Genomic DNA, 26,896 nt, shown 5'->3' on the forward strand with positions numbered 1-26,896 from the left:
TAGCAATTCCCTATAGCTTTTACATATCTGCCGCCAGGGGGATAAATCCCCTTAGTTGGAATCTACTTAAAGTAAAAAATATTTATATTAGACGCATATGAAGATAACTCGGGACTGATTGTTAAGTTGCATGCTCACGGCGGGCTGTCTTCGATCTATCACTATACATGTCTTATCTGATCGATGAAATAATACAGGAATCCGTTGTCATTCGGGTGTGTTTCATAATAGCTCTTCCGACTTTGACGAATATCGACAGTGCCGTAACAACTTTGGTAGTTCGGGTACAGACTGCAATCAAACTGCAGCCAGTTCTTTTGCAACTTATTCCTTAATCAGATGAATACTTGTCATCGATTTATTGGGCGTACGATATTGGCGTGTGAACGAAGGGGCCAAAAATGCGTATCTACGACCGACTTCTTTTTAAAGGGACTATCCCACCTTTAATATGGGGTTTGAGTTGAGATAGCCAAGTTTGCGGCGAGGTTCAGAAACCACTATCTATCTAGGTTGGAACCCCCGCGGCCTCTTGGTGTTGAAGAAATTCGTTCCCTTCATTTGAAAATGGGCCTTGTACAAGGCCCTATCTTCAACATGGAGCGACCGTTAGTGTGACGTCACCTCGTTTAGTCATTCTGATTTAAATGGGTTTGTCCGTTGAAAAATCGCTTAAAACTTGGTCTGAACTTTGTTGTGGTGCCTACAGAGTAAAAAGAATCAGCTTTATGACAGTAATGTGGCCTGGGGAAGGAGGTAATTTTGGGCTGTGACGTCACATATTTGAAAGTTTGTGTTTGGAATATGGGATGCCTAAGATGTTTAATGAAAAATAAGTGCCAGAACCGTGTTCCTGGTCATCCAATCTATAAAGTCGGGCACAATTTAACTGGTTTTAACAACATTTTAGAAGGTGGGATAGTCCCTTTAAAGGAAATAGTTCACTTTCACGAAATTATTTTTTTTTGCAACGGATTTATGATTTTTTATGTTCAAAATGATCAGCAAAGCAAATAAAACCTTTTTATAACAAAATATTATTTTCTATATTTTGATATAGGAAGAACTTTTCAGTTTCTGTAAGGCACACGCGATCCAGTATGAAAAGAGCATGGGTCCCGAAAATTCTTCAGAAACTAGAGAACTTATCGCAGCCACCGGCATTTGGGCGATCTGCTCGATCTGATAATGTTCCCCTGAATGTCCTAATTGATCAGTACGAGAATTTCTCTAGAGTTCTCGTAGATAATTTCTCTAGTTTCTGAAGAATTTTCGGGACCCATGCTCTTTTCATACTGGATGGAAATATATGCAAGGCACACATCCTCAACGCAAGACACCTTTTTCGGGACGAGAAATAGAATATCTTTGCCTAGGGTGATCGTTGGGCTGTAAAAGCTCCTGATTTATGCTCGTCTCAGCCCAAGCTACGGAACTGCTATTCCAGTTCAAAACCCATGTTAAAAAGTGAACTATTTCCTTTAAGAGAAGATAACCGCCAATACAGGAATCGATCCACCAACCTTTCGCTTACCAGACCGAGACTCGAACCACCCGGCTACGACGACTCATGGAAGTGATGATTAGCCATATATAATTGGAAACAGTCTCCACTCAAATCTAGCCTCCATGCATGCGTTGTCGCGTCGGATGGCTATGACGTCGCACTATAGTTCGTTTTTTTTAAGTTTGACCCTCACTGTAAACGTCTTTTTGAACATCGCACGAGAATTGCTAGCTGAATTACTGAGAAAACTGGTTGGCGCACACTGATTTAATCAGATTTCACAGACGATCAATTTCATCAAATTTATTTACTATTTCACAGACTCGTAAATCGTATCTGCCAATACCTACAGCCTCACAGGGATAGACGACTTCTCAGGACTTATGTCTGAACTAATAAATAAATTGCACGGCGCTTAACATAACGTTAAATCGTCGATGTTCAAAACTTATTTTTGAAAATATTATTCATATCAACAATACCCTGTGCGCTTACCAGTTTTCTCAGTAATTCAGCTAGCAATTCTCGTGCTGTGTTCAAAGAGACGTTTACAGTGAGGGGCAAACTTAAGAAAAACGGACTATAGAGATATCGCTAGTTGGTGGGCCGATTCGTGTAATACACTTGGCGAATACGCCGTCCGCCCACCCTCCGTCGGCTGCCGTCCACCCGAGCTAACGCACACAGCTGACGACGGCGACGGATGGTGGTCACTGGTCACCGGTCAACAACCAATGGTCACTGGTCACCGGTCAACTGCCAGTGGTCACTGGTCACCGGTCAACTACCAGTGGTCGGTGGTCACTCGTCAACTACCAGTGGTCACTGGTCAACGGTCAACTACCAGTGGTCGGTGGTCGGTCAACTGCCAGTGGTCACTGGTCACCGGTCACCTACCAGTGGTCGGTGGTCACTGGTCACCGGTCAACTACCAGTGGTCGGTGGTCACTGGTCACCGGTCAACTACCAGTGGTCGGCTGCAATGGTTGGCCAGCGCGGCTGCACACGTGGCCCACTGGCGACTTACGGCCCCATCACCAGAGGACGAGTCTGCCCGGTACGCGGTAGTGGCGCAGTCTGCACGGCGCTGCAGTGTGCAGGCCGTGCAGCGGCCGGCCGGCGCGGCGCCCTACTGAGCACTGGCCGGCCCATTGAGTGGTGAGCTCGGACAGCCGTGAGTGAGAGCTGGGCCACCGGGCCGCGCGCCGAGCTGCGGCAGCTCTGCCCACCAGGGCAGCCGCACGACACCGGGACACTGTCCTCAGATCTGCCCACCAGGGCAGCCGCACGACACCAGGACACTGTCCTCAGATCTGCCCACCAGGGCAGCCGCACGACACCGGGACACTGTCCTCAGATCTGCCCACCAGGGCAGCCGCACGACAACAGGACACTGTCCTCAGATCTGCCCACCAGGGCAGCCGCACGACATCAGGACACTGTCCTCAGATCTGCCCACCAGGGCAGCCGCACGACACCGGGACACTGTCCTCAGATCTGCCCACCAGGGCAGCCGCACGACACCGGGAGTCGGGACACTGTCCTCAGATCTGCCCACCAGGGCAGTCGCACGACACCAGGACACTGTCCTCAGATCTGCCCACCAGGGCAGCCGCGCGACAACAGGACACTGTCCTCAGATCTGCCCACCAGGGCAGCCGCACGACATCAGGACACTGTCCTCAGATCTGCCCACCAGGGCAGCCGCACGACACCGGGACACTGTCCTCAGATCTGCCCACCAGGGCAGCCGCACGACACCGGGACACTGTCCTCAGATCTGCCCATCAGGGCAGCCGCACGACACCGGGACACTGTCCTCAGATCTGCCCACCAGGGCAGCCGCACGACACCGGGACACTGTCCTCAGATCTGCCCACCAGGGCAGCCGCACGACACCGGGAGTCGGGACACTGTTCTCAGGTCTGCCCACCAGGGCAGCCGCACGACACCGGGACACTGTCCTGTTGTAGCTGCGGCAGCTCCGCCCACCAGGGCAGCCGCACGACACCGGGACACTGTCCTCAGATCTGCCCACCAGGGCAGCCGCACGACATCACGACACTGTCCTCAGATCTGCCCACCAGGGCAGCCGCACGACACCAGGACACTGTCTGTCCTGCCAGGGCAGTACGCCGCCGCGCCGGTCCGGTGGCGCGGCGCGGCTCCTCTCAGCGTTCGGCGCCCACCAGTGACCGCTGACCAGTGACCAGTGACCACTGACCACTGACAGCTGACCTGTGACCATTGACCAGTGACCAGTGACCACTAACCACTGACCTGTGACCAGTGAACAGTGACCAATGACCACTGACCGCTGACCAGTGACTACTAACCACTGACCACAGACTACTAACCACTGTCCGCTGACCACTGTCCGCTGACCAGTGACCAGTGACCAGCGACCAGTGACACAGACGTCTTAGTCGGTGGATGGAAGCACCGGCTGGTCCCGTCTGACGCGGAAAGCCTGGAGTCCGAATACGCCAATGATACAACAATATTAGCATTGATTCATTGCATCAATGCCCAGTACTATGGAGATGTGTAATGAAAAAGCCTGCAACACAGCTACGAACGTTTCCGGTATCTAATAGCAGATACCAATCTGCAAGGACGGCAAGGTGTTCAGAGCTGAGGAGGTTGACAGACACCGACCCGGCTGCGGCGGACGGCGGTCTGGGCAGCCTGTGTTCGCCCGTCATCGTACACTAGGGCACAGGTCAGCCGCCCGCGTGTGGGGAACACAGAGACCGTCGAAGAAGAGTGTCACCGCTCGGCCGGCCGGGCGGGTCGGCGCGGCCTGTCCGCGTCCGCTGACCCCGGGGCACGGACAGATCAGCGGCTCTCACACACACACACACGTCACACACACACAGGCCACCAGACGAGCCGGACAGTATAAACACGGCGGCTGCCAGCCGGCCGCAGGGGGACGGCGGGCCCCGGCGGCCGCAGGGGGACGGCCGGACTAGTGATGTCAATTTCAGAAATTTTGGAAACCAATACCAAACCGATGCCGACGAAAACCACTGAGAGCATACCAAAACCGAACCGTTTTGCAGAAATAGGGTGAAATACCGACTAGGTACCGAATTCAGGGAATCATCAAACAAATGCTTCAAACTTTTTCAAAACAAATGATAAGCATTGAAAGGTAATACTTTAAAATAAGGCAACCAAAACAAGTCAGGAAATCTCTAAATTATTTGCACTGCAAAAAAAAATAACTGTATTGTGTAACTATGAACAAAAATTCAGGTCAGTAACTTAACTGGGATGTGGATTCAAGTCATCTGCATGAGGTGATATAGGACAAGAACTTGAACCCTGAGGCCTGAATCTCATCCATGCCTGAACCATCAAACGTCCTTTCAATTCAAGTCACTCAATTCAAGTCCAGTCAAGACAGGGTTACGTGTGCTATCATGATCCAAAAATGGTAACCAAATGACAATAATGGGCTGGGCTATACCATTAATGTAAACAAAATCCATGATACCTACATTTCAACTCAAGTAGCGATGGTGACGATAGTGACGCAGCCAATTTTTCATCATAAACAAATGTTTAACACAACAAATCTTGATAAATAATTACTTACGAGGCACACTGATAGATAGCAGACACCACTGTAATGATATCGTGATGAAAGCTAAGTAAAATGTTCATAATTTTACAGAATCATTGACACGTGTCACGTGGCATCTCTTCCACAATGGCAGCCTTGCAGGCGGCGGCCATGTGCATTTAGGCACGAAACGCACGGAATTAACAAAGTTTTTTTTCTTTTTTGCTTAAGAACACTTACGTTATTAATATGATGTTTATATTTTGACATCTTAAAATTAATTTAAGAAAGATTGTAGGCTGTTATTGATAAAAAATGAAGAACCAGAAAAACAAATTTGCTCAATTATTTTTAATTAGCTATTGAGGTAGGTACAACGGGTTTTGGCGCAGCTGCGACATCATCAAGTTCTTAGTTGTGTTCAGTTTTTAAACTGCTAGTTGCGAATCAAGCCAAGACCCAATTATATTTTAGGAATGCTTTTGATTACATTGCTAGCGATTTCTATCTCTTGAGGAGAGCAGGAAAGAGAACACTAATTAAAGAAAATAAATTATCCACAGGATCTTTTTGAAGTTGAGCGAAGTTGAGAATTGGGGGGTGATGATAAAGTGATAAATGCTGCCTTTAATATTAGATGATAATGGTGAAGCTAGTGCTATAAAAAACAGGGTTTTGGCTTTTGGATAATGTAACTGCATTGCAGTGAAATGGAGAGCAAGACAAGGTCAAGATCAATCACAGACTCATCAAAACAAAGTCAAATTTGTTACTAATGAATGCTTGGGAAATTTTGAGTAAGGTAGTTGAAGTATGCTTTCCAGTATACAGTGAGTTAAACATTGATACATGTTTATGTCTTGCACATTAGTTTTTTTGTAAGATGATTATCCTCATGGTATTGGAATTTGCTAGCACTGATAACTTGCCATTTAACATTGGTAGACTGATGTGTTTGATGTTACAGTTAATGTGTTTGCCCATTTCTTGTGACATCACATGCATTTGGGAGAAATGTGTCATGATTGTCCTTTTTCTTCATCCAATGTCATTTAGCAAATCAAATTTGAGTTCAGAAGGTTTATAAAAAATGTTTTCAATTTTTTATGACAGTAGTTGACTTTAATAATACCGACAAAATACCAAATGCTTTTGGTATAAAATACCGAATACCGAATCGGTATTGGTTCGGTATCGGTATACCGAAATTTTGGTAACCGATTGACATCACTAGGCCGGACGGCGGGCCCGGGCGGCCGCAGAGCCACTTCCGACCGGGTCAGCACGCGGCCAGGGAGCAGGCGGCTGGGCCGCCCGGCAGAGCCGCTCCACACAGCGGACTCGACACAGACGAGTACTGCAGCCCGACCAGCGCACCGGACGTGTCTAGGGCCGTGTGCATGTAGATATATCTGTGTGGCGGAAACAGATATCGGCCCGCGCGGGCTGCCGGCAGCGCGTGGAGAGCGCTGCCGGCTGGAGGCTGCTGGAGGCCGCTACACAGCACAGCTGCCGGCTGGAGGCTGCTGGAGGCCGCTACACAGCACAGCTGCCGGCTGGAGCCTGCTGGAGGCCGCTACACAGCACAGCTGCCGGCTGTAGAGCCTGACCGACTGACTGGCACCGGCTCTGGTTGACCTGACCTGACCTGAACCGACCTGGGCTAAATGCATGAAGACATCGACAGTTCCGAGCAAGAACATCCTAAGTGTCAAATTTTTCGAAATTGAGATGTTCATACCATTCGACTCAGCTCGTCGAGCTGAGTCGAATGGTATAAAAATCTCAACTTCGAAAAAATTGACACTAAGGATGTTCTTGCTCGAAACTATTGACATCATCTGTGATCAAAACTAAAATGACATCCGTGATCAGCACCTCGAAAACCCCATAACAGTCACACTTTACAACGTTCTAACAGGTCCCGATTTTCCCGACTTTGAGGGTCATTGACCTGACCTGGAAGGTCAACTGATGATCTAGGACCTTAAAATTGGGTATCATCGGCTTCCTCTCGTCACAGGCAACAAGCTCGTCTTTTCCGCCAAGCTGACAAGGAGGGTCGCACCTCCCCCCTTCTGCCGTCGTAGGAAGCAAAATGGCCAGTGCCGGTGAGGGTTAAAATTGGGTATCATCGGCTTCCTCTCGTCACGGGCAGCACGCTCGTTTTTCACGCGAAGCTCTAGCTCAATCAATAGCAAAACGGTAAAGGGAGGCCATCGCATCCCCCCCTTATATGTTCGTGGCTGGCAAAACACCAATACGGGCGAGGGTTAAGGCGCCTGTGTCCCGCTGACAGTGTATCAGGTGTCCCGCTGGCAATGTATCACGTGTCCCGCTGACAATATATCAGGTGCCCCGCTGACAGTGTATCAGGTGTCCCGCTGGCAGTTTATCAGGTGCCCCGCTGGCAGTGCATTAGGTGTCCACTGGCAGTGTGTCAGGTGTTCGGCTGGCAATGTATCAGGTGTCCCGCTGACAGTGTATCAGGTGTCCCGCTTGCAATGTATCAGGTGTCCCACTGACAGTGTATCAGGTGCCCCGCTGACAGTGTATCAGGTGTCCCGCTGGCAGTTTATCAGGTGTCCCGGTGACAGTGTATCAGGTGTCCCGCTTGCAATGTATCAGGTGTCCCACTGACAGTGTATCAGGTGTCCCGCTGACAGTGTATCAGGTGTCCCGCTGACAGTGTATCAGGTGTCCCGCTGACAGTGTATCAGGTGTCCCGCTGACAATGTATCAGGTGTCCCGCTGGCAGTGTATCAGGTGTCCCGCTGGCAGTGCATTAGGTGTCCCACTGGCAGTGTGTCAGGTGTCCCGCTGGCAATGTATCAGGTGTCCCGCTGACAGTGTATCAGGTGTCCCGCTTGCAATGTATCAGGTGTCCCACTGACAGTGTATCAGGTGTCCCACTGACAATGTATCAGGTGTCCCGCTGACAGTGTATCAGGTGTCCCGCTGACAGTGTATCAGGTGTCCCGCTGACAGTGTATCAGGTGCCCCGCTGGCAGTGCATTAGGTGTCCCACTGGCAGTGTGTCAGGTGTCCCGCTGGCAGTGTATCAGGTGTCCCGCTGACAGTGTATCAGGTGTCCCGCTTGCAATGTATCAGGTGTCCCACTGACAGTGTATCAGGTGTCCCGCTGACAGTGTATCAGGTGTCCCGCTGACAGTGTATCAGGTGTCCCGCTGACAGTGTATCAGGTGTCCCGCTGACAATGTATCAGGTGTCCCGCTGGCAGTGTATCAGGTGTCCCGCTGGCAGTGCATTAGGTGTCCCACTGGCAGTGTGTCAGGTGTCCCGCTGGCAGTGTGTCAGGTGTCCCGCTGGCAATGTATCAGGTGTCCCGCTTGCAATGATCAGGTGTCCCACTGACAGTGTATCAGGTGTCCCGCTGACAGTGTATCAGGTGTCCCGCTGACAGTGTATCAGGTGCCCCGCTGGCAGTGCATTAGGTGTCCCACTGGCAGTGTGTCAGGTGTTCGGCTGGCATTGTATCAGGTGTCCCACTGACAGTGTATCAGGTGTCCCGCTGACAGTGTATCAGGTGTCCCGCTGACAGTGTGTCAGGTGTCCCGCTGGCAATGTATCAGGTGTCCCGCTGACAGTGTATCAGGTGTCCCGCTTGCAATGTATCAGGTGTCCCGCTGGCAGTGCATTAGGTGTCCCACTGACAGTGTATCAGGTGTCCCGCTGACAGTGTATCAGGTGTCCCGCTGGCAGTGAGTCAGGTGTCCCGCTTGCAATGTATCAGGTGTCCCACTGACAGTGTATCAGGTGTCCCACTGACAGTGTATCAGGTGTCCCACTGACAATGTATCAGGTGTCCCGCTGGCAGTGTATCAGGTGCCCCGCTGGCAGTGCATCAGGTGCCCCGCTGGCATTGTATCAGGTGCCCCGCTGACAGTGTATCAGGTGTCCCGCTGACAGTGTATCAGGTGTCCCGCTGGCAGTGTGTCAGGTGTCCCGCTTGCAATGTATCAGGTGTCCCACTGACAGTGTATCAGGTGTCCCGCTGACAATGTATCAGGTGTCCCGCTGACAGTGTATCAGGTGTCCCGCTGACAGTGTATCAGGTGTCCCACTGACAGTGTATCAGGTGTCCCGCTGACAGTGTATCAGGTGTCCCGCCGACAGTGTATCAGGTGTCCCGCTGACAGTGTATCAGGTGTCCCACTGACAATGTATCAGGTGTCCCACTGACAGTGTATCAGGTGTCCCACTGACAGTGTATCAGGTGTCCCGCTGACAGTGTATCAGGTGTCCCACTGACAGTGTATCAGGTGTCCCGCTGACAGTGTATCAGGTGTCCCGCCGACAGTGTATCAGGTGTCCCGCCGACAGTGTATCAGGTGTCCCGCTGACAGTGTATCAGGTGTCCCGCTGACAGTGTATCAGGTGTCCCGCTGACAGTGTATCAGGTGTCCCGCTTGCAATGTATCAGGTGTCCCACTGACAGTGTATCAGGTGTCCCACTGATAATGTATCAGGTGTCCCGCTGGCAGTGTATCAGGTGTCCCGCGGACAGTGTATCAGGTGTCCCGCTGGCAGTGCATTAGGTGTCCACTGGCAGTGTGTCAGGTGTTCGGCTGGCAATGTATCAGGTGTCCCACTGACAATGTATCAGGTGTCCCGCTGACTGTGTATCAGGTGTCCCGCTGGCAGTGCATTAGGTGTCCACTGGCAGTGTGTCAGGTGTTCGGCTGGCAATGTATCAGGTGTCCCACTGACAATGTATCAGGTGTCCCGCTGACAGTGTATCAGGTGTCCCGCTGACAGTGTATCAGGTGTTCGGCTGGCAATGTATCAGGTGCCCCGCTGGCAGTGCATTAGGTGTCCCACTGGCAGTGTGTCAGATGTCCCGCTGGCAGTGTGTCAGGTGTTCGGCTGGCAGTGTTACAGGGGTCCGTCCGGCTGGCAGTGTGGCAGGGGTCCGTCCGGCTGGCAGTGTGGCAGGGGTCCGTCCGGCTGGCAGTGTGGCAGGGGTCCGTCCGGCTGGCAGTGTGGCAGGGGTCCGTCCGGCTGGCAGTGTGGCAGGGGTCCGTCCGGCTGGCAGTGTTGCAGGGGTCCGTCCGGCTGGCAGTGTGGCAGGGGTCCGTCCGGCTGGCAGTGTGGCAGGCCGCCGGTGTGCGACACCTACCCAGATCGAGTGTGAGGTTGACGACGCTCGGGTACTGGATGTCGTCCATCATGGTCTCCGACTGCCACCAGGTCTCATTCTCGAAGTTGTTAAAGTCGGTAAGGTATGAGGGCGGGTGTTGCCTGCAGACAGAGAGAAGGGGGAGGCACCAGTCATGGACGCCAGTACAGCCGGACAGACTGAAAAAAAAATCGGCATTATCCTACTGATAGGCTAAAAACGCGGGACTCTGTCAACTGGCGCTGAGTTGTGCTGGGTCGGAGCTACCCAGCCGCGCACTGCAGCGTCTGTCCCCCGCGGGTGGCACCGACCCCCAGCGGACACCATTTGGTAGCCGAGGTCTGTGACGTCAGCCGGGCGTGAAGTTTTCCCTTCACCATAGGCTTTACACACAAACTTGCCGAAGTTCATGCCAGGATAGCCCGGCCTAAAAGTGCAAATAATGATTAAATTTTGCCCTCATTAGACCCATTGCTTCATTTTATAACTAAAACGTTCGTTATTCGGCCTCAATGAAGGTACAAAGTACTCAACATCGAAGTTCAAGAAGATGCTGTCCGAGCATCTGGTAACATCACGTGACTTCTTTTCAGCAGATTGTATATAATTTAAGGATATATTTACACGATTGATGCCTAAAACATCATAAATAATACACTTGTAACATTTATTACTTGTTTTACTTGTTTTACTTGTTGTGTTTAAGTCATCACATTGCAAAACGCAAAGTTTCTCATGGCAGTCACGTGACCAAAGGTATAGCAGGGGGTTGGGACAAACACTCAAAGGATGTCAAGTTCTTTAATGAAATTATACAAGTTTCATGATGAAATTGAAAGATTGTATTTTTTGCTAATGAAATACAAATTTCCGTTTGTAAAATATTTTCCTTATAGGCGAAATTCTCCATATACCTAACTTCGAGACGTGCGAATAACTTTATCGACGCCTGCTGTCTGGCTGGTCTTAAACAGTATGTGTGTCTTCCGATTCGGGACGATGACACACTCGACCTGATTTGTGTAACCGGCAGTGCATTACCGATGTTGATGTGCGAGATGGCATTTTCGACTCCGACCACAAACAAGTAGAATGAATTGTAAATCCTGTGAAATCTGTTGCGACCCTGACATCCAGGCGATCCGCCTTCAACTATAAAGAGGCCGACTTTGAGAGGTTACGTGTATCGCTAGGGTCACTCCCGTGGAGCATCCTTGATGGCATGCATGTCGATGCAGCAGTGGATATCTTTTACGATTTTGTTAACGCGGCTATCAACGACTGTATACCTGTTGTGCATATTAGGAGAAACTATCCTACCTGGTTCGATCGCGATCTGCGCAACATGTTACGAGAAAAGGAAACGGCATTTAGAAGAATGAAACGAAACCGGTGTGAGGAAACCGAACCGGCATTCAGTGCTAAGAGAAGAGAATTTAGAATCTCAGCTGACCAAAAATATAGCGCCTACTATGATAGGACTCCTGCATTTACACAGACTTCTCTGCTGCGTTCCAGAGCGTAGACCACTCTCTTAATTTACAAGCTGGAAAAGGGTTATCATGTATCAGGTCCATCTCTGGAGTGGTAGCAGTCATACCTCACAAACAGGCAGCAACGCGTCGTGGTGAATGGCGGGTGCTCGCAGTGGTGCCAGGTTACGTCGGGAACACCGGAGGGTGGCGTGATCTCTGCGTTGTGCTTTGCTCTGTTTATCAACGATTTGCCGATTGGCATGTCTTCACGGGTGCTTCTCTATGCTGACGACGCCAAATTATATAGGAAAATCACCTGTCTAAGCGATTTCAAATCCTTACAGGAAGATCTTGAACGGCTCCAAAAATGGTCAAAGACGTGGAAACTCCAACTAAACCCTTCAAAATATAAATCATTTCGTATGACACTCAAAACGAAACCATTGCCTACGTCTTACTCGATCCAAAACTCGGTCCAGGAACATGTTGAAGTTATTTGAGATTTAGGCGTCATTTTGGACGCAGAATTGACATTTGGGCCTCACGTCAATCAAACCGTCGTCAAAGCGAATTGCGCTCTAGGCGTCCTGATAAGGTCATATCGGAGAGCCAACCGGACCCGAGAGGAAGCCTCAGTGCTCCGTCGGCTCTCGCATCGTACTATGCGTGGCGGCTCGGGACAGGCGGTAGAGATAAAAGATGAGGGGATACTGATAAGGCACCTTATCAGCTAGGGGACGACGCGGCGCGCGGCGGCTCGGGATGAAAGGGAGAGAGAGGGAAGGAGTAGGTAGAGAGAGAGAGAGAGAGAGAGAGAGAGAGAGAGAGAGAGAGAGAGAGAGAGAGAGAGAGAGAGAGAGAGAGAGACGGGTGGTGCAGGTGTTGTTTTGACGGTTTTGACGAACTGACGCTAAAGTGGGGGAGGGGGAGCGGGGGAAGAAATAGCCTGTGGATCTTCTCTGTGTGGGGACAGCGAGGACAGTCCAGCGAGAGCGCCTGAGCCTGGCGGAGTGTATACGAATTTCTCTGCGTGCAAACAAGAACTTTAAGTGCTAACGAGAAGTTGTAGTGCCACGTGACTCAGACCTCCAACCGTGATACCAGTCGAGGCGCCAGAGGACACAGCACACAGGCCAGGTGAGGGTGGAGCTACTGGGAGGCAGTTGCAAACACCTACCACTTACTGGATATTTATTGCATCTCAAGGTGTTTAGTCCTGCCTGTTCATGTGTAATTTTATGCCTGATAAACAACGATAGCTGAAGAACGATAAGGTGGCGGTCTATAGGTACAGTCCACAGCAGAAGTAATGTGTGGTTTCAGTCATGGGTATGTTCTGCTTCTGAAGCCTAGGAACGATTAGCCAGACTGCAACGAGACTTTAAATGTAGCTTACATGTATCTTCACCCTTGCAGCTACAACTTTATCTATTGACGTCTTCTTTTCAATCAGTCCGCATTTAAAAATCGTCGGTCAAAGCCATCCGTTGAGATTGGTTAAACCACACATTACTTTAGCGGTGGGCTGTACTTGGTCTGCATGTCAAAATGACTCATTTTCGTGTGGAATAACTCCCGACCAATGCTGTACAGTTCACATATCGATTAGCATGCAGCCTGAAACACATTTTGCACAAGTTGCTCTCGCAAACAGCTAAACGTCGCTGCTGCAGAGCAGCGCTATTTCTGATGCGTTATTTTTCATGAACAACGCAAAGTCTAACGTCACCAGAGGCGTCTTTGTCTCTTTATGATACGGAAACGCGTCCTTTTGGGCAGGGGTAGCGCCAATCTGGCTTCGTTCTTTGAACGGGTTCCGTCTTCCGTCTTCGTCCTTTTATGATAACCAAATTCCGTCTAATCTCAGAAATGACGGAGCGTCCCTCCGTTCTTTTCTTTATAAGAATGGCCAGGACTGGTAGTGGCTGGAGACCTCTCACTGCAGTGAGTAGACAGGACCCAGTGCACTGGGGCGAAGGCAGCACGGACTGTAACCGTGCACACTGGCCCTGACTGTAACTGTGCAGACTGTCCCCGACTAATAGTGCCCCCCCCCCCCCCCCCCTGCACTCTGGGTCCGTGACTTCCCCTATACGGGCCCGTGCCCTCACCTGTTCGGGTCCGTGACTTCCCTTATACGGGCCCGTGCCCTACCCTGTACGGTCCGTGACTCCGTGCCCTCACCTGTACGGGCCCGTGCCCTCACCTGTACGGTCCGTGCCCTCACCTGTACGGTCCGTGCCCTACCCGGTACGGTCCGTGCTCTCACCTGTACGGGTCTCCGTCGATGCACACGTCGCAGATTTTATCGGTGAGACCGCAGAAGTTGGTGGGCTTGGTGACACCGCACGTGTTGGTGGCTCGCACCCGGCGCCCGAACGCCGCGTTCATGAAAACCGGCTGGCAGCGCTGCGTGAGCCAGACACAGAGACTCAGACGGTCGTTATACTCAGACTTCAGCTCACACAGACGGTCGTTACACGCACACGCACACGTACACACACACACACACACACACACACACAGAGAGAGAGAGAGAGAGAGAGAGAGAGAGAGAGAGAGAGAGAGAGAGAGAGAGAGAGAGAGAGAGAGAGAGAGAGAGAGAGAGAGAGAGAGAGAGAGTCGGCACGCACACAGAGACAGTCGATACACACACAAAGACAGTCGATACACAAACAGACAGTCGATACACACACAAACAGTCGATACACAGACAGTCGATATACACAGAGACAGTCGATACACACACAGACGGTCGATACACACACAGACAGTCAATACAAAAACAGACAGTCGATACACACACAGAGACAGTCGATACACACAGAGACAGTCGATACACACAGAGACAGTCGATACACACACAGAGACAGTCGATACATACACACATTGACAGTCGATACATACACAAACAGACAGTCGATACACAGAGACAGGCGATACACACTCAGAGACAGTCGACACACAGTCGACACACAAACAGACAGTCGATACACAGACAGTCGATACACAAATAGACAGTCGATACACAAACAGACAGTCGACACACACACAGAGACAGTCGATCAGCACAGGATGACACGTGTCGGCGCGCAGGCACGGTCAGCCGGGGCGGGGCAGGGCCGGCTGCAACACGACCTGCCGACCGGCCGGCCGGCCGGCCGGCGCGCAGTCGGGCGGACGGTATGTGCGCGTACTGCGGATAATGTAACCTGGCGGCGTGAGTGGCCGCCGATCGGGCCGCAGCGGCGGCGCAGCGCGAGATTGTACACCAGCTGCTCACACCGTCCCGGGGCTGAGCGCGCCAGCCGAGCTGATGATGCTACCCAAGGGCTACCGGCGCGGCGGTGCCTGGCCACCGTCTCGTTCAAAGGCGATAGGTGGCCACTTGCCATTGGCCGATTCCCTCAGTGGGGCGGCGGTTCCACACAAAACCGGCCCGGCCCGCTGCAGTACACCGTACGTACTACGTCGTTTCCATCCCCAGGATGTAGAAGTCCTCCTCCACACCTCGACCCCCACACCGGGCTGGACAGGTAGCTTTATCAACGGCCATATCAAAGCTGGTTTATTCTTCTTGCACCAGGTGGCAGCACTTCTTTTCCAAAATCAGTGCTTGTGTTTCCAAAATCGTGATTTCCTCGCTGAGGAGTGAAATCAGCTTCATCGTTGCCAAAAATAGCTGATAGCGTTGTCATTTTTGGCACATGGTTGCCAAAAATGGCATGTGCTAAAAATGACAACGATTGACCAAACCTCCCCCGACTGAACTTTCCATGCGCGGGCATTGAGCGCAGCGGGACGGAGCAAAACCTGTAAGAAAATGTAATTTAATGCATGTTGTAAATCTAGCAGAGCAATGAACTGTCTTCACAGGTATCACGAATAACTTTGGTACCGATATGGATCGTTAAACAAATGCAACAATTGTTTAGCAGGACGAGACGAACGTTTCTTCCCTGGCCGGTCAGACGGGCGCGAGCCGGGTCTGCGAGTCGATAAGGGTCATTCCACGATTCTGTGTGGCTGAGCTTCATCGTGACGCTCAGTTGTGTGATTGCGCCTTGTTGCCGGCTGTGCGAGGGGTACCTATATTAATATTTGAGAATGTTTTATTTCTGCATATCGTTCCTTTGGTATTCAGCTTTCACTGGAAAACGGAAAAACATGCCATGATTTCAAGACTGTTCTGGACAGCTCGTTGAATAAAAAATTGTTACGTTTTTACGAAAACGCAATTTTTGAAAAAGGCCATCGAACGATTTGATAAAAAATACATTTTTGGAAATAGCTCGCCGTCAGCTTTCGAATGGTATATTTCGCTTCTTTTGTGGATGAAATGAGTTTCCGACGAGCCGTGCAGGGCGGTGAGCGGCGGGCAGCGGTCGTCTCGGTGAGCGGCGGGCGGCCGGCGCCGGCGGCCTATCTGCGCTGCCTTCCTGTCAGGCTCCACTGAGGCCGGCGGCGGCCACATCCCGTCCAGCTGTGCGGCCGTTCCGCCGCGCTGGTGACTGGCGACCCCGGTCCGGCGGCGGCGTGGGCCAGGCCGCGCCGAGGGGAGCGCGCCGCTCCCCTCGCCCAGTCGGCTCACGTTACACAGCACACTCCACTCGGCGACGCGGCCGAGCGGCCATTCTAGCTCCGAGGACCAGCGGCTCGCAAACTCCCGGCGGAGTGAAATTTCTCAGTGAAAACCTGACGTTGAAGCTTACAGCGTGCCCAAAAGGTTTTGCGACAAATCCATTTTCCCACTACGTAGGTACGCCTTCACCCCTGATAATATAAACGTTGACGGTGACCTTGTTGGCATCGATAGGAAGCACTAAGTACCTACTTCCCAATTCCCATTCAGATCATTCGCGACTGTTGCCAAGACACATGACTGACCTCGCTTACGGCGAATGTTGAATGACCAATGACCCTGGGTCAGTCGCAGACATGCAGGTCACCAAACGGGTCATACGCAGCCAGAGAATATGCGCTCACGCGCTATTGGATTACTGAACACGGGTGTGACTCTGCAGGATGTTGTAGAACGGTTTGGACTGGAGTTAACCGCACTTGGACGACTCTCTCCAGCGAAAAATCCGCTCCATCCGGCCACGCACCGTGTGAGTCTCTAAAATCGTTAGCACCAAGGCTGCAGGTTACATAGAATAACGCGCGAAGAGCACGTTTCGTCGGAAGGTCATTAGATGCTCAAAAGAAACGACATATACCATTCCAAAACTGACGGTGAGTTAAATCCATAAATGTAATTTTTATCAAAATCGTTCGATGGCACTTTTTTAAATTCTTTTTTGTAAAAGCAGTATAATTGTTTATTCAACAGGCTGTCCCGGACATTCTAGAAATCATAGATGTTTTTCGGGTTCCAGTGAAAGCTGAACCCCAAAACAACAATATGCATCGAAAACATATTCTCAAATATTAATATGCGTCTCCCACAGGCGACAAAAGGGCGCAATCACACAGCCCAGTGTCACGATGGACCAAAGTCAGCCACACAGAAGCGTGAAATGACCCTTATCGACTCGCAGACCCGGCGCTCTCGGCCCGCCTGACCGGCCACGGAAAGAACGTTCGGCTCTCGTTCTACTACACGGACGTCAGTTGTCACATTTGTTAGTTTAACGATTCTATTTTGAGTACAATTGAGTAGCTATTTTGTGACACAATAAAAAGGCGAAAACGCAACCTTTACTCATACCTAATGGCTTCTGATATGGTTTGGATATGGTGTGAAAATGCATAAGTAAAAAAATCACTTAAAAGAAAATCGCCTTTTCAATCACCGGCAACAATGTTATGAATAATACGATGTCGGATAACAACGCTCATCCTTGAACAAACACACCATCCATTTTTCCATTTCCACATGGGTCGGAATAGGGGTTTGTTTATGATGACCGTTGACAACGTGAGCTTATCGTCTTTCCGACTATCGGTCGCCGGCCGGGGTAACTTTTTCAAACATTCTCCATCCACGCGCCAGTGACCATCGCCCGCGGCCGTGGCCGGGCGCAGGTGAGGCCCGTTGGAGAGCGGCCGAGGGCTATCGGCCGGGACGCCCGCACCGTCCAGCGCAGTGGACGTCCGCCCCGTCCAGCGCTGTGCGCTCCGCGCCTGGTCCAGCTGGTTTTCTGTGACTGGAGGTAGAGCCCGGACGGAGGTGGTCCCTCTCCCCTGTCTGGAGGTAGAGCCCAGACGGAGGTGGTCCCTCTCCCCTGTCTGGAGGTAGAGCCCAGACGGAGGTGGTCCCTCTCCCCTGTCTGGAGGTAGAGCCCAGACGGAGGTGGTCCCTCTCCCCTGTCTGGAGGTAGAGCCCGGACGGAGGTGGCCCCTCTCCCGTCTCATCCCCTCTCCCTCAGTGCCCCGGTCGGCCGTGGTCCGGTCGGCCGTGGTCCGGTCGGCCGTGGTCCGGTCTGCCTGCTGTGGACCTGCGGTCCGGTCTGCCGTGGTCCGGTCGGCCGTGGTCCGGTCTGCCTGCTGTGGACCTGCGGTCCGGTCTGCCGTGGTCCGGTCTGCCTCCTGTGGACCTGCGGTCCGGTCTGCCTGCTGTGGACCTGCGGTCCGGTCTGCCGTGGTCCGGTCTGCCTGCTGTGGACCTGCGGTCCAGTCTGCCGTGGTCCGGTCTGCCTGCTGTGGACCTGCGGTCCGGTCTGCCGTGGTCCGGTCTGCCTGCTGTGGACCTGCGGTCCGGTCTGCCGTGGTCCGGTCGGCCGTGGTCCGGTCTGCCTGCTGTGGACCTGCGGTCCGGTCGGCCGTGGTCCAGCCGTCCGCGGCGCACCAGTATCCGTCAGTGTTATTGCTCTGCGCTGACGTGTGTGACGCACTCCAGACATGTGGGGGCGGCCCGGCCCGGCCGGGCGCCGCACGTGGCCACCGGGCCCGGGCCGAGCGGCTCAGCGTGCACTGCGGCTGCCTATAGACTACACATACAGTACTGAATCCGTGCGGGCCGAGCGGCTCAGCGTGCACTGCGGCTGCATATAGACTACACATACAGTACTGGATCCGTGTGGGCCGAGCGGCTCAGCGTGCACTGCGGCTGCCTATAGACTACACATACAGTACTGGATCCGTGCGAGCCGAGCGGCTCAGCGTGCACTGCGGCTGCCTATAGACTACACATACAGTACTGAATCCGTGCGGGCCGAGCGGCTCAGCGTGCACTGCGGCTGCATATAGACTACACATACAGTACTGGATCCGTGTGGGCCGAGCGGCTCAGCGTGCACTGCGGCTGCCTATAGACTACACATACAGTACTGAATCCGTGCGGGCCGAGCGGCTCAGCGTGCACTGCGGCTGCCTATAGACTACACATACAGTACTGGATCCGTGTGGGCCGAGCGGCTCAGCGTGCACTGCGGCTGCCTATAGACTACACACACAGTACTGGATCCGTGTGGGCCGAGCGGCTCAGCGTGCACTGCGGCTGCCTATAGACTACACATACAGTACTGAATCCGTGCGGGCCGAGCGGCTCAGTGACACTCGAGTGGGTCGGGAGCAGATCACGAACGTCCGATTAACATGAGCCCGCCATGTCATGCCGAAACTCCTCGACTTATTCTGGTAGGTACCGTAGTTTCGTGCAACTTTGGCCACCAATGGCAGCTTTGGCCTACGCCTGGAAAAATAGTTTGTTTCGCTGTAGCTTTTTACACTTACCTAATGCAGAAAAGTTGTTGTTATGGTTAGGCAAGACTGTTCATCAGTTACCTTTGGTAGCAACCCTAAGTTGTTCTTAAGACCAAGTTTAAGGGCTAGGGGGTTTAAAACAACCCATGAAAAAAAAAATTAGGGAAAATCAGGGTAGGCTAAGATCCAGTAACGACGGTAAACGGTTACGCCAGTAGTGAACTTGTGGTTTCCAACTTGTAGTGGTTAAGGTAAGCTCAGAATACACAAAAATTCAGAATGGTAACTCCTTTCTTTAAAATAATAAGACAGGTGGACAGCCTGTTTCGTTTTACCAACCAACGGAAGGCGCTGCCCGGAGCATTATCCGTGAAGCGTCTTCCTTTGGTTGCAAAAACGAAATACCCCGTCTCGAGGTCCACACGTATGCCTATCGGGCTCCGATTTCAGCAGTACTGGCATAGGTATTTGTATTTGTATTTACATTTAAGAGCGATTCACATACACAATGCGTGGCAATTACTGTTCAGAATCCGTATCCGCGGTTGCTCATCTAATCATTGAAAACATTTGCACATTCACTCACGTCAAAACACGGACAAAACACTCTCAGGGCAGCCTCATACCTCCTCGGCTCCTACCCACCCCCACCCTATTGGTCAGCGACGATGTGCTGATTCATCGTCCACGATTGCGGCTTTAACAGAGCGGGCGAAGCGGGCGGGAGGTAGCTGCGACAGCTGAGGTGGCAGGCAGACTGTTCAGCAGAGCTGCAGCTCGATAGCCGAACAGCCGCTTGCCCGTTTCCAGCCACGGACGCGGAAGATGGAAGAGGTGACCTTGCCTGGATTGTCTCTCGCGGATAGCGCTATAAGCGACGAACATGGCTGCCAGTTGCTAGGGTTCTCGGCGCTGTATGACCTTGTGTGCGATGACAAGAGTTTGGAAATCGGACATACCGCGCGGGGATAACCACCTGCAACCGCAAGTGTCGCGGGCCGTATATTTTGGTTGCCTCGTCTTCCGTCGGTGAAAGGCATTAGTGGCGCGGAGGCGGCAAAGAGTTCGGCCGCGTGGCGGCGTCACGAACGTTCAGCATTGTTTGGATTAATTGAAAGGCAGAAAGGCGCAAACGATGTAAGTTGGGGGAAAATTGTTGATTTTTGATATGTACTGTGCAATGTATTAATGACTTACTAGTTGCGTCATTATAAACGATTTAACGACTGTTTGATACGATTTTCTGTTCGTTTCAGAATTTACGGCATAATACAGCTATGTCACTGAATCACATTATTAGATGGCTGTAACAGTAAATTATCGTTGTCTAGCCATGAATAGCAAATTTCATATGATCTGTTTTGACCTGGCTACCATGACCTCCTGAATTGCTGACTTGACCAGTGCTAACATAACCTACATGAACTGATTTTACCTGACCAATTCTACGCCAGGCGCGGATACAAGGGGGGGGCCATGGGGGCCATGGCCCCCCCCTTGGCCGATTTTTTTCAAAAATAAAATAAAAAGTTAAAAAGCTGAAAAGGGGGCCTCCTGAAAATAAAGTGGCCGAAATCCGATGAGTTTTTTTTTTAACCTACCCACTTAGTTATTTCTTAGAAGACTAGCTGAGAAGACTTCTTTGTTAGAAGATTGGTAAAGCTTTTCATAACTTGGAGGTCTCTTATACTCACAGAGATGACCACTTTTACAGGGCCTCCTAACCTGCACAGAGGGCCTCCAAGCCTGCACAGATGTCCTAACAAACACAAAATCTCTTAGCCTACACAGAGGCCTCCACTCGCATCCGAACAAAGGGCCTCCTAGCCAACACAGAGGGCCTCCTAACTCACACAGAAGGTCTCCTATCCTGCACAGAGGGACTCCAAGCCTGCACAGATATCCTCTTCGCCAACACAGGACCTCTTAATCTCCACAGAGGGCCTCCACTCGCATCCACACAAAGGGTCTCCAAGTCTGTACTGAGGGCCTGCGCTCGCATCTGCACAGAGGGCCTCCTAGCTATCACAGAGGGCTTCCTAGTTCACATACAAGGCCTCCTAGCAGGGGCGGATCCAGGGGGGGGGGGTGATAGGGACTATAGCGCCCCCCCCCCCCGGGCGACTTTCTCATTTTCTTTTTTTTTTTGCAAAAAAAAGCATGATAGGGGGCCCCCAAAAATAAAGTGGACGAAATCCAGGCTTAAACTTTTGGGGGTAGGTAGGGCCCCCATCGATGGGGGGCCCCCGATTCGGAATAGCCCCTCCCTTGGCAAAATGCTGGATCCGCCCCTGTTCTACGCAACTCCGAACTGTCACTTGTAGTTGTAGATGTATAATATTTTCTTATAGTCACCTTGTACAGACATTGTTTTCCTGTGGCTGAATTTCATTACCTGAATTCCCTGGTCATCCTCTCATTCCATGATGGCTGAGCGTCAAAATGCAGATGATGCGACAGATGGTGTGAGAAGTCGTAAGACAACAGAAAAGGGAGCTCAATATCAACTCAGTGTAAAACAAAGGGTGCATATACAAAAGAGCATTGAATGCAGTAAGGTCCAGTAGTCAGAGGCTGATTGAAATTATGTCTGGAACCGAAGGCATAGGATGTGTCAAAGCCGAGCTCGAGAACTGGCTGAAGCTGTGTCAGGAGCTGACATCATCTGATCATGAGTTGATGTCCCTGCTTCCAGATGATGAGATCGATTACCATGTGAGTAGGTATTTGAGTCAGCTTGATGGCAATGATGCCATAAAGGCAAAAGTGATGAAGTATCTTGCTGACATCAAGCCCGAAGAAATGCCTGCTGATGGTGTTGAACCTCAAGATAGTGCCTCAAACCTCTTCGTGACGTCAAGAGCTGCTCTGTCTAGAGTCAGTCAACATTCAGATGGAGAAAGCTCAACGTTGAGCTCCGCCAAGCTGAAAGAGAAACAAAAACAAGCAGAACTGGCAGCAAGAGCAGCTATTATCGAGAAAAGCCAAGAAATGAACAAGCGGAAACTGGAACTGCAGTGTGAGGAGGAAGACACAAAGTTGCTTACAGAGCTTGCTGTCAGCCAAGCAAGGGAAAGAGCTATTGCTGATTTTGAAAGAGGTCTGAATGACACCACCAGAAACCATAACCAAGATGCATTCCAAGCAACGTCAGCAAGACGCATGTCCCAGTTGATGCTGGACCTGCCACTCCAAGATGCTGCCACAAGAACCCGAGCTCCACAGACAAGTCAGGAGCAACCCAGCCTGGTTCGCCTCCTATCTCTCCGGTCACACTCAGTCCGTTTCTATCACATCTTCCTCTGGTGACAGAGTGGTCTCAGATCCCCTCCCTAATACCATGGGCGTCTTCCAGGGATCTGTCCTTGGTCCTCTCATCTACACCATCTATGACCTCAGCCTGCACGCGCCGGACGCTCACGTGACCCAGTACGCTGACCAAATCCTTCTATCCGATACCAGACGCAACCTTCCTTGCCTCATCCAACGCATGGAAACCACCCTCTGCACCCTTTCTTCATGGTTCCATGCCCATGGTCTAAAGCTCAACGCATCCAAAACTGAAATCCTCCTCCTTGGTACCAAACAGAACACACGTGGCCTATCCCCTGTCAGCGCACGGGTCGGTGGGGAGACCGGTCAGGAGAGCATGACAGTGAAAAACTTGGGCTTGATCTTTGATCGCCACCTTACCTGGGACGCGCGCGTCAGTGACGTGGTCCGTCGATGCATTGGCCTCCTGATCGGTCTCCGTCACCTGAGGCATTACCTCCCGCGGGGTGTTCTGCGAGCTGTTGTTGACGGTCTTGTCCTCTCGCGCGTGAGATACTGTATTTCTGTTTATGGCGGTGGAACCTCAAAGAATGATGCGAGGCTTCTGAACATTATTAACTTTGCGACGAGGGTGATCACTGGCTTAAGAAAATACGACCACATTTCTCACGCGCGAGAGGACCTCAGACTTCTCCCCCTTACAAATGTATGAGGTGTCGACTTTGACGGCAGCCCATAAGGCGATCACCAATGGCGAGCCTGTGGACATCTCCACTTTGTTCACTACGTTTCGTGACTCGCGCCAGCAGTTCTAGCGCAGTACGCGTCAGGATCGCCTTTTGAGGCCTCCTGCTATGCGAACGGCCGCCGGGCAGCGATCGTTTTTATATCGCGCAACATCACTTTTAAATGAACTGCCTGTGAGTATCGTTGAGCTGGACCCCACTTCTTTCAAACGTGCCGTGAAGATAGTTAAGTGTAATAGGAATATGTAGTGGGAGGAGGAGGGGGGCATAGGAGTGTAAGCTTTATAACGTGTACGCGTGCCTGATGTTTGCCTGTTTTACCAATTCCGCCTTTTACCTGTTCTTATATTGTGACTATCGGCACAGAATAGCCACGCAGGTGTATGTGGAGTGCTGTCAAAAGTAAATACAATACAGCAAAGGCCAGCGTCAAATGTCCATGCTCCACAGACAAGTGAACAGGAGCAGAGCATGGATGTTATCCAGGGCCTTGTAAATCTGTTGCAGCGTGAAGTAAAGCAGAGCCACCTTCCTGCTCTGGAACCGGACGTATTCTATGGTGATGTGGCAAAGTTTGAGTTGTGGCTCAAGTCATTTGAAACATACATAGAAGCCAAGACCAGCTCTCCAATTGACCTGACCACCAGAAAGTGACCTAAACCGTACCTGATTGTCTTATAACCAACACCATTGCGTTGGAAATGAAAAATTGGCCATAAAACATGCATCGCACAGCCTTAGTAAAGTTGGGTTCATGTGGTGACCCTTGGTGACCTGCCCTGTGACCTGACCTGGTATGACCAGTGAGTAGTGACCTCTAATAGCAACATATGTACTAGACAACTGACGCCCTATCGCTGATTTTCGACAAAATGCGTTTTACTCGGTGTTATAGCGCTTTCCCAAAAGACCCGTGAACGGTGAAACATTTTACCTTTGACCTGACCTGCGACGTCATCGGTGACCCTGAAGTCAATCAAAGTTGATTTCCCTTATCAAATTTGACAGGGCCATCGAACGCCGTTTGAATTTTCCGGATCCGTCCAGTAGTTTCGGAGATACGGGGGGCAACAAAAGCCCCCCCCCCCCCACCGCGCGGAAGGTGGCCGGGAGGCCCACCGCCTGCCGGGTTAAAATGCAAAAATTATGCAAAAGGGCACGGTGCCCCGGTGCCCTCCCCGTTCCGCCGCCTATGAATGTATGTATTAATGCATTAGTCCCATTCCACTATCCAGTGTGCACTTCCTGAGGACTTCGCATAGCATTTAAGTCCTTACTATTTGTTTGGCTGTCTTTTTTAACAGCAATGAAGCAAGTAATATTTGTATAGCTCTGGCATTAACCCAGCTGGATTTTTTCTTGCAAAAATAGTTTTTTTTTTAAATTGCGTTTTTTTTGCGGGTCAGGTTCAGCCAAAATCAGCTGGTAGTTAGCTGTGGTTGGACAGAGGGTAGCTGCGGGGCGGGTAAAGAAACTGCAAATTTGGGCCATCTCTAGTGGCTAATGTTGTCATACGCTTGGCAAAAGTGGGCAAAAAGGGCGGAAACCATAATTTATTTTTGCTGAGCCAAAGTTGTCATACTAGCATGCAATCGCATTTTCCAATTGCCATAGGCCATAGGCAACTTGCATTTTCAAAAAAAAAATGTGCGCATTGTTGCAGTACACATGAATTTGTTATTTTCGAAAAGCCAAGAGTCGCCTCTATCTAGGCCCTGTTGCTCACCATTGTACATAAATAGATGACTGAATTATTGAGGCTTAACCAAAAAAAGTGAGCCAAAGTTGCACGAAAGCACGAAACAACGGTACCAATAACAGACCGGGGCGGAGCCGACGTAACGTGTGGCAGTCGCCGTTAGACGTCCAGCACGGTATACAGGGCCGGCCGGCGGCCGGCCGGCTACCCCCACCAGCCGGCGCCGCTGGGACACTGCACAGGGGCGCGCGTGCCGCAGTCCGACCCACGGCCGCGCCGGCTCCTAACCGAGCCCGAGTCGCCGCCGGCACCCGGCGCGGCTGATGGCCGGCCCGCGGCGCTGGCCACGGGTCCCCTCCCGCGGCCCTGGCCACGGGTCCCCTCCCCGCGGCGCTGGCCACGGGTCCCCTCCCCGCGGCGCTGGCCACGGGTCCCCTCCCCGCGGCGCTGGCCACGGGTCCCCTCCCCGCGGCGCTGGCCACGGGTCCCCTCCCCGCGGCGCTGGCCACGGGTCCCCTCCCTCCCCGCGGCGCTGGCCACGGCCGGGTCCCCGCGGCGCTGGCCACGGGTCCCCTCCCCGCGGCCGCCACAGCTCCTAGGTGCACCGCTCCGGGCCCGGGCCCACAACCAGACGCGTCTAATTAGAAAAGCGACACCGACTCAATGCATGAAACCGAAGCGGCGGCGGGCGGGCGGGCGCGCGGGGCATTGGGCCCGACTATCTTCCACGCGGGTCTGCCGCAAGGTCTGCCGGTCGGTCTGCCGGCAGGTCTGCCGCAGTGGCGGACGGTCTGCCGCAAGGTCTGCCGGTCTCCCGGCAGGTCTGTCGCAGTGGCGGACGGAGCGGTGACATCCCAGTCACCGCGACGGCCGACAGTTGAGCAGAGGCGGACAACACTGTCTGCCAGTTCTCGGCGCCTGTCCCGCCACAGACCTCGGAGACCAACACAAGGAGGCCGCGGCAGCTGCCAGCTGCTCGGCGCATTAGGAGTGACGTCTGCTGAAAGGTCTGAATTTGAAAGAACAACCCACGAAGACGCACGCTGGAGAGGCCATCAGCCTTCCGGTCCCGCACGGCCCGACAGCGGCTCTGCCAGTTTGAGCGGGGACCTGTGCATGCAGTGAGCTGTCTCGAGACCCCACCGGCACTGACCTGACTGCGGCCCTGCGAGTCGTAGCAGGGGCTCTGCGCGTTCTCGTACTCCACGGCGAGCGGCCGCTGTGCGCCGCTGACGACCAGAACGGCGGCCAGGCCGAGCGCGCTGCCTGCACGCCACATCTCCGACTGCTGCTGCGGGCCGCGGGCTGGGCGCAGACTGCGGCGTCCCACTCCCGCGACTGCCGGCGACGACTGCCACCTCCAGAGAGGCCGCCGGCCGCCGCCGCTGGCCGCTCTGACGTCACGGCCGCCGGCGGCGCCCATTGGCTGTCGGGTAGAGGCGCGCGCGCGCGAATCTCCGACCACCGCACAGTGGGCGCTAGCCGGTGTAGCCTCGGAAACCTATCGGCATACATAACATCCAATTTAAGCTAGAACTACAATATTTAGGAGCAACCTTCTTGAATATCTAATGAGCATATGTTTTAGATAAGAACTATCTCTTTCAGGATTTGTGCTCTGTGGCGAGCTTGCAATTTGCCTAATTGCCGCTCGAAAAACGCATGAATACTTTTGAGGGTAAGTCGAAATTTATGACGATATGAGCTGGGTAAGACATCGAAATGGTATGTACCTTCGTAGAAAATTGCTTCAAAACCATTTTTTATTCAAACATGTATGCCCTACCAATTTATACATATGAAACAGCGTAAATCTCGCCCGGCAAGGCCCTTTTTCA

General features: G+C 52.2%; 1 protein-coding gene across 1 annotated transcript in view; it reads right to left on the reverse strand.

Annotated features, from left to right (window-relative positions):
* Positions 1–26,421, reverse strand: part of LOC122377717 (laminin subunit gamma-1-like) — a 163,530-nt gene extending 137,109 nt beyond the window's left edge. The window contains exons 1-3 of the mRNA XM_043358081.1: positions 26,212–26,421; positions 13,963–14,102; positions 10,219–10,340 (exon numbers count right to left, since the gene is read on the reverse strand). Of these exons, the coding sequence (XP_043214016.1) occupies positions 10,219–10,340; positions 13,963–14,102; positions 26,212–26,337 (388 nt within the window). The 5' untranslated portion in view covers positions 26,338–26,421. The remainder of the gene's footprint in view (positions 1–10,218; positions 10,341–13,962; positions 14,103–26,211) is intronic.
* Between the last annotated feature and the right edge of the window lie 475 nt (positions 26,422–26,896).

Source organism: Amphibalanus amphitrite, unplaced genomic scaffold, assembly GCF_019059575.1.
Source record: "Amphibalanus amphitrite isolate SeventyFive unplaced genomic scaffold, NRLGWU_Aamphi_draft 000006F_arrow, whole genome shotgun sequence".
Taxonomy (NCBI): domain Eukaryota; kingdom Metazoa; phylum Arthropoda; class Thecostraca; order Balanomorpha; family Balanidae; genus Amphibalanus; species Amphibalanus amphitrite.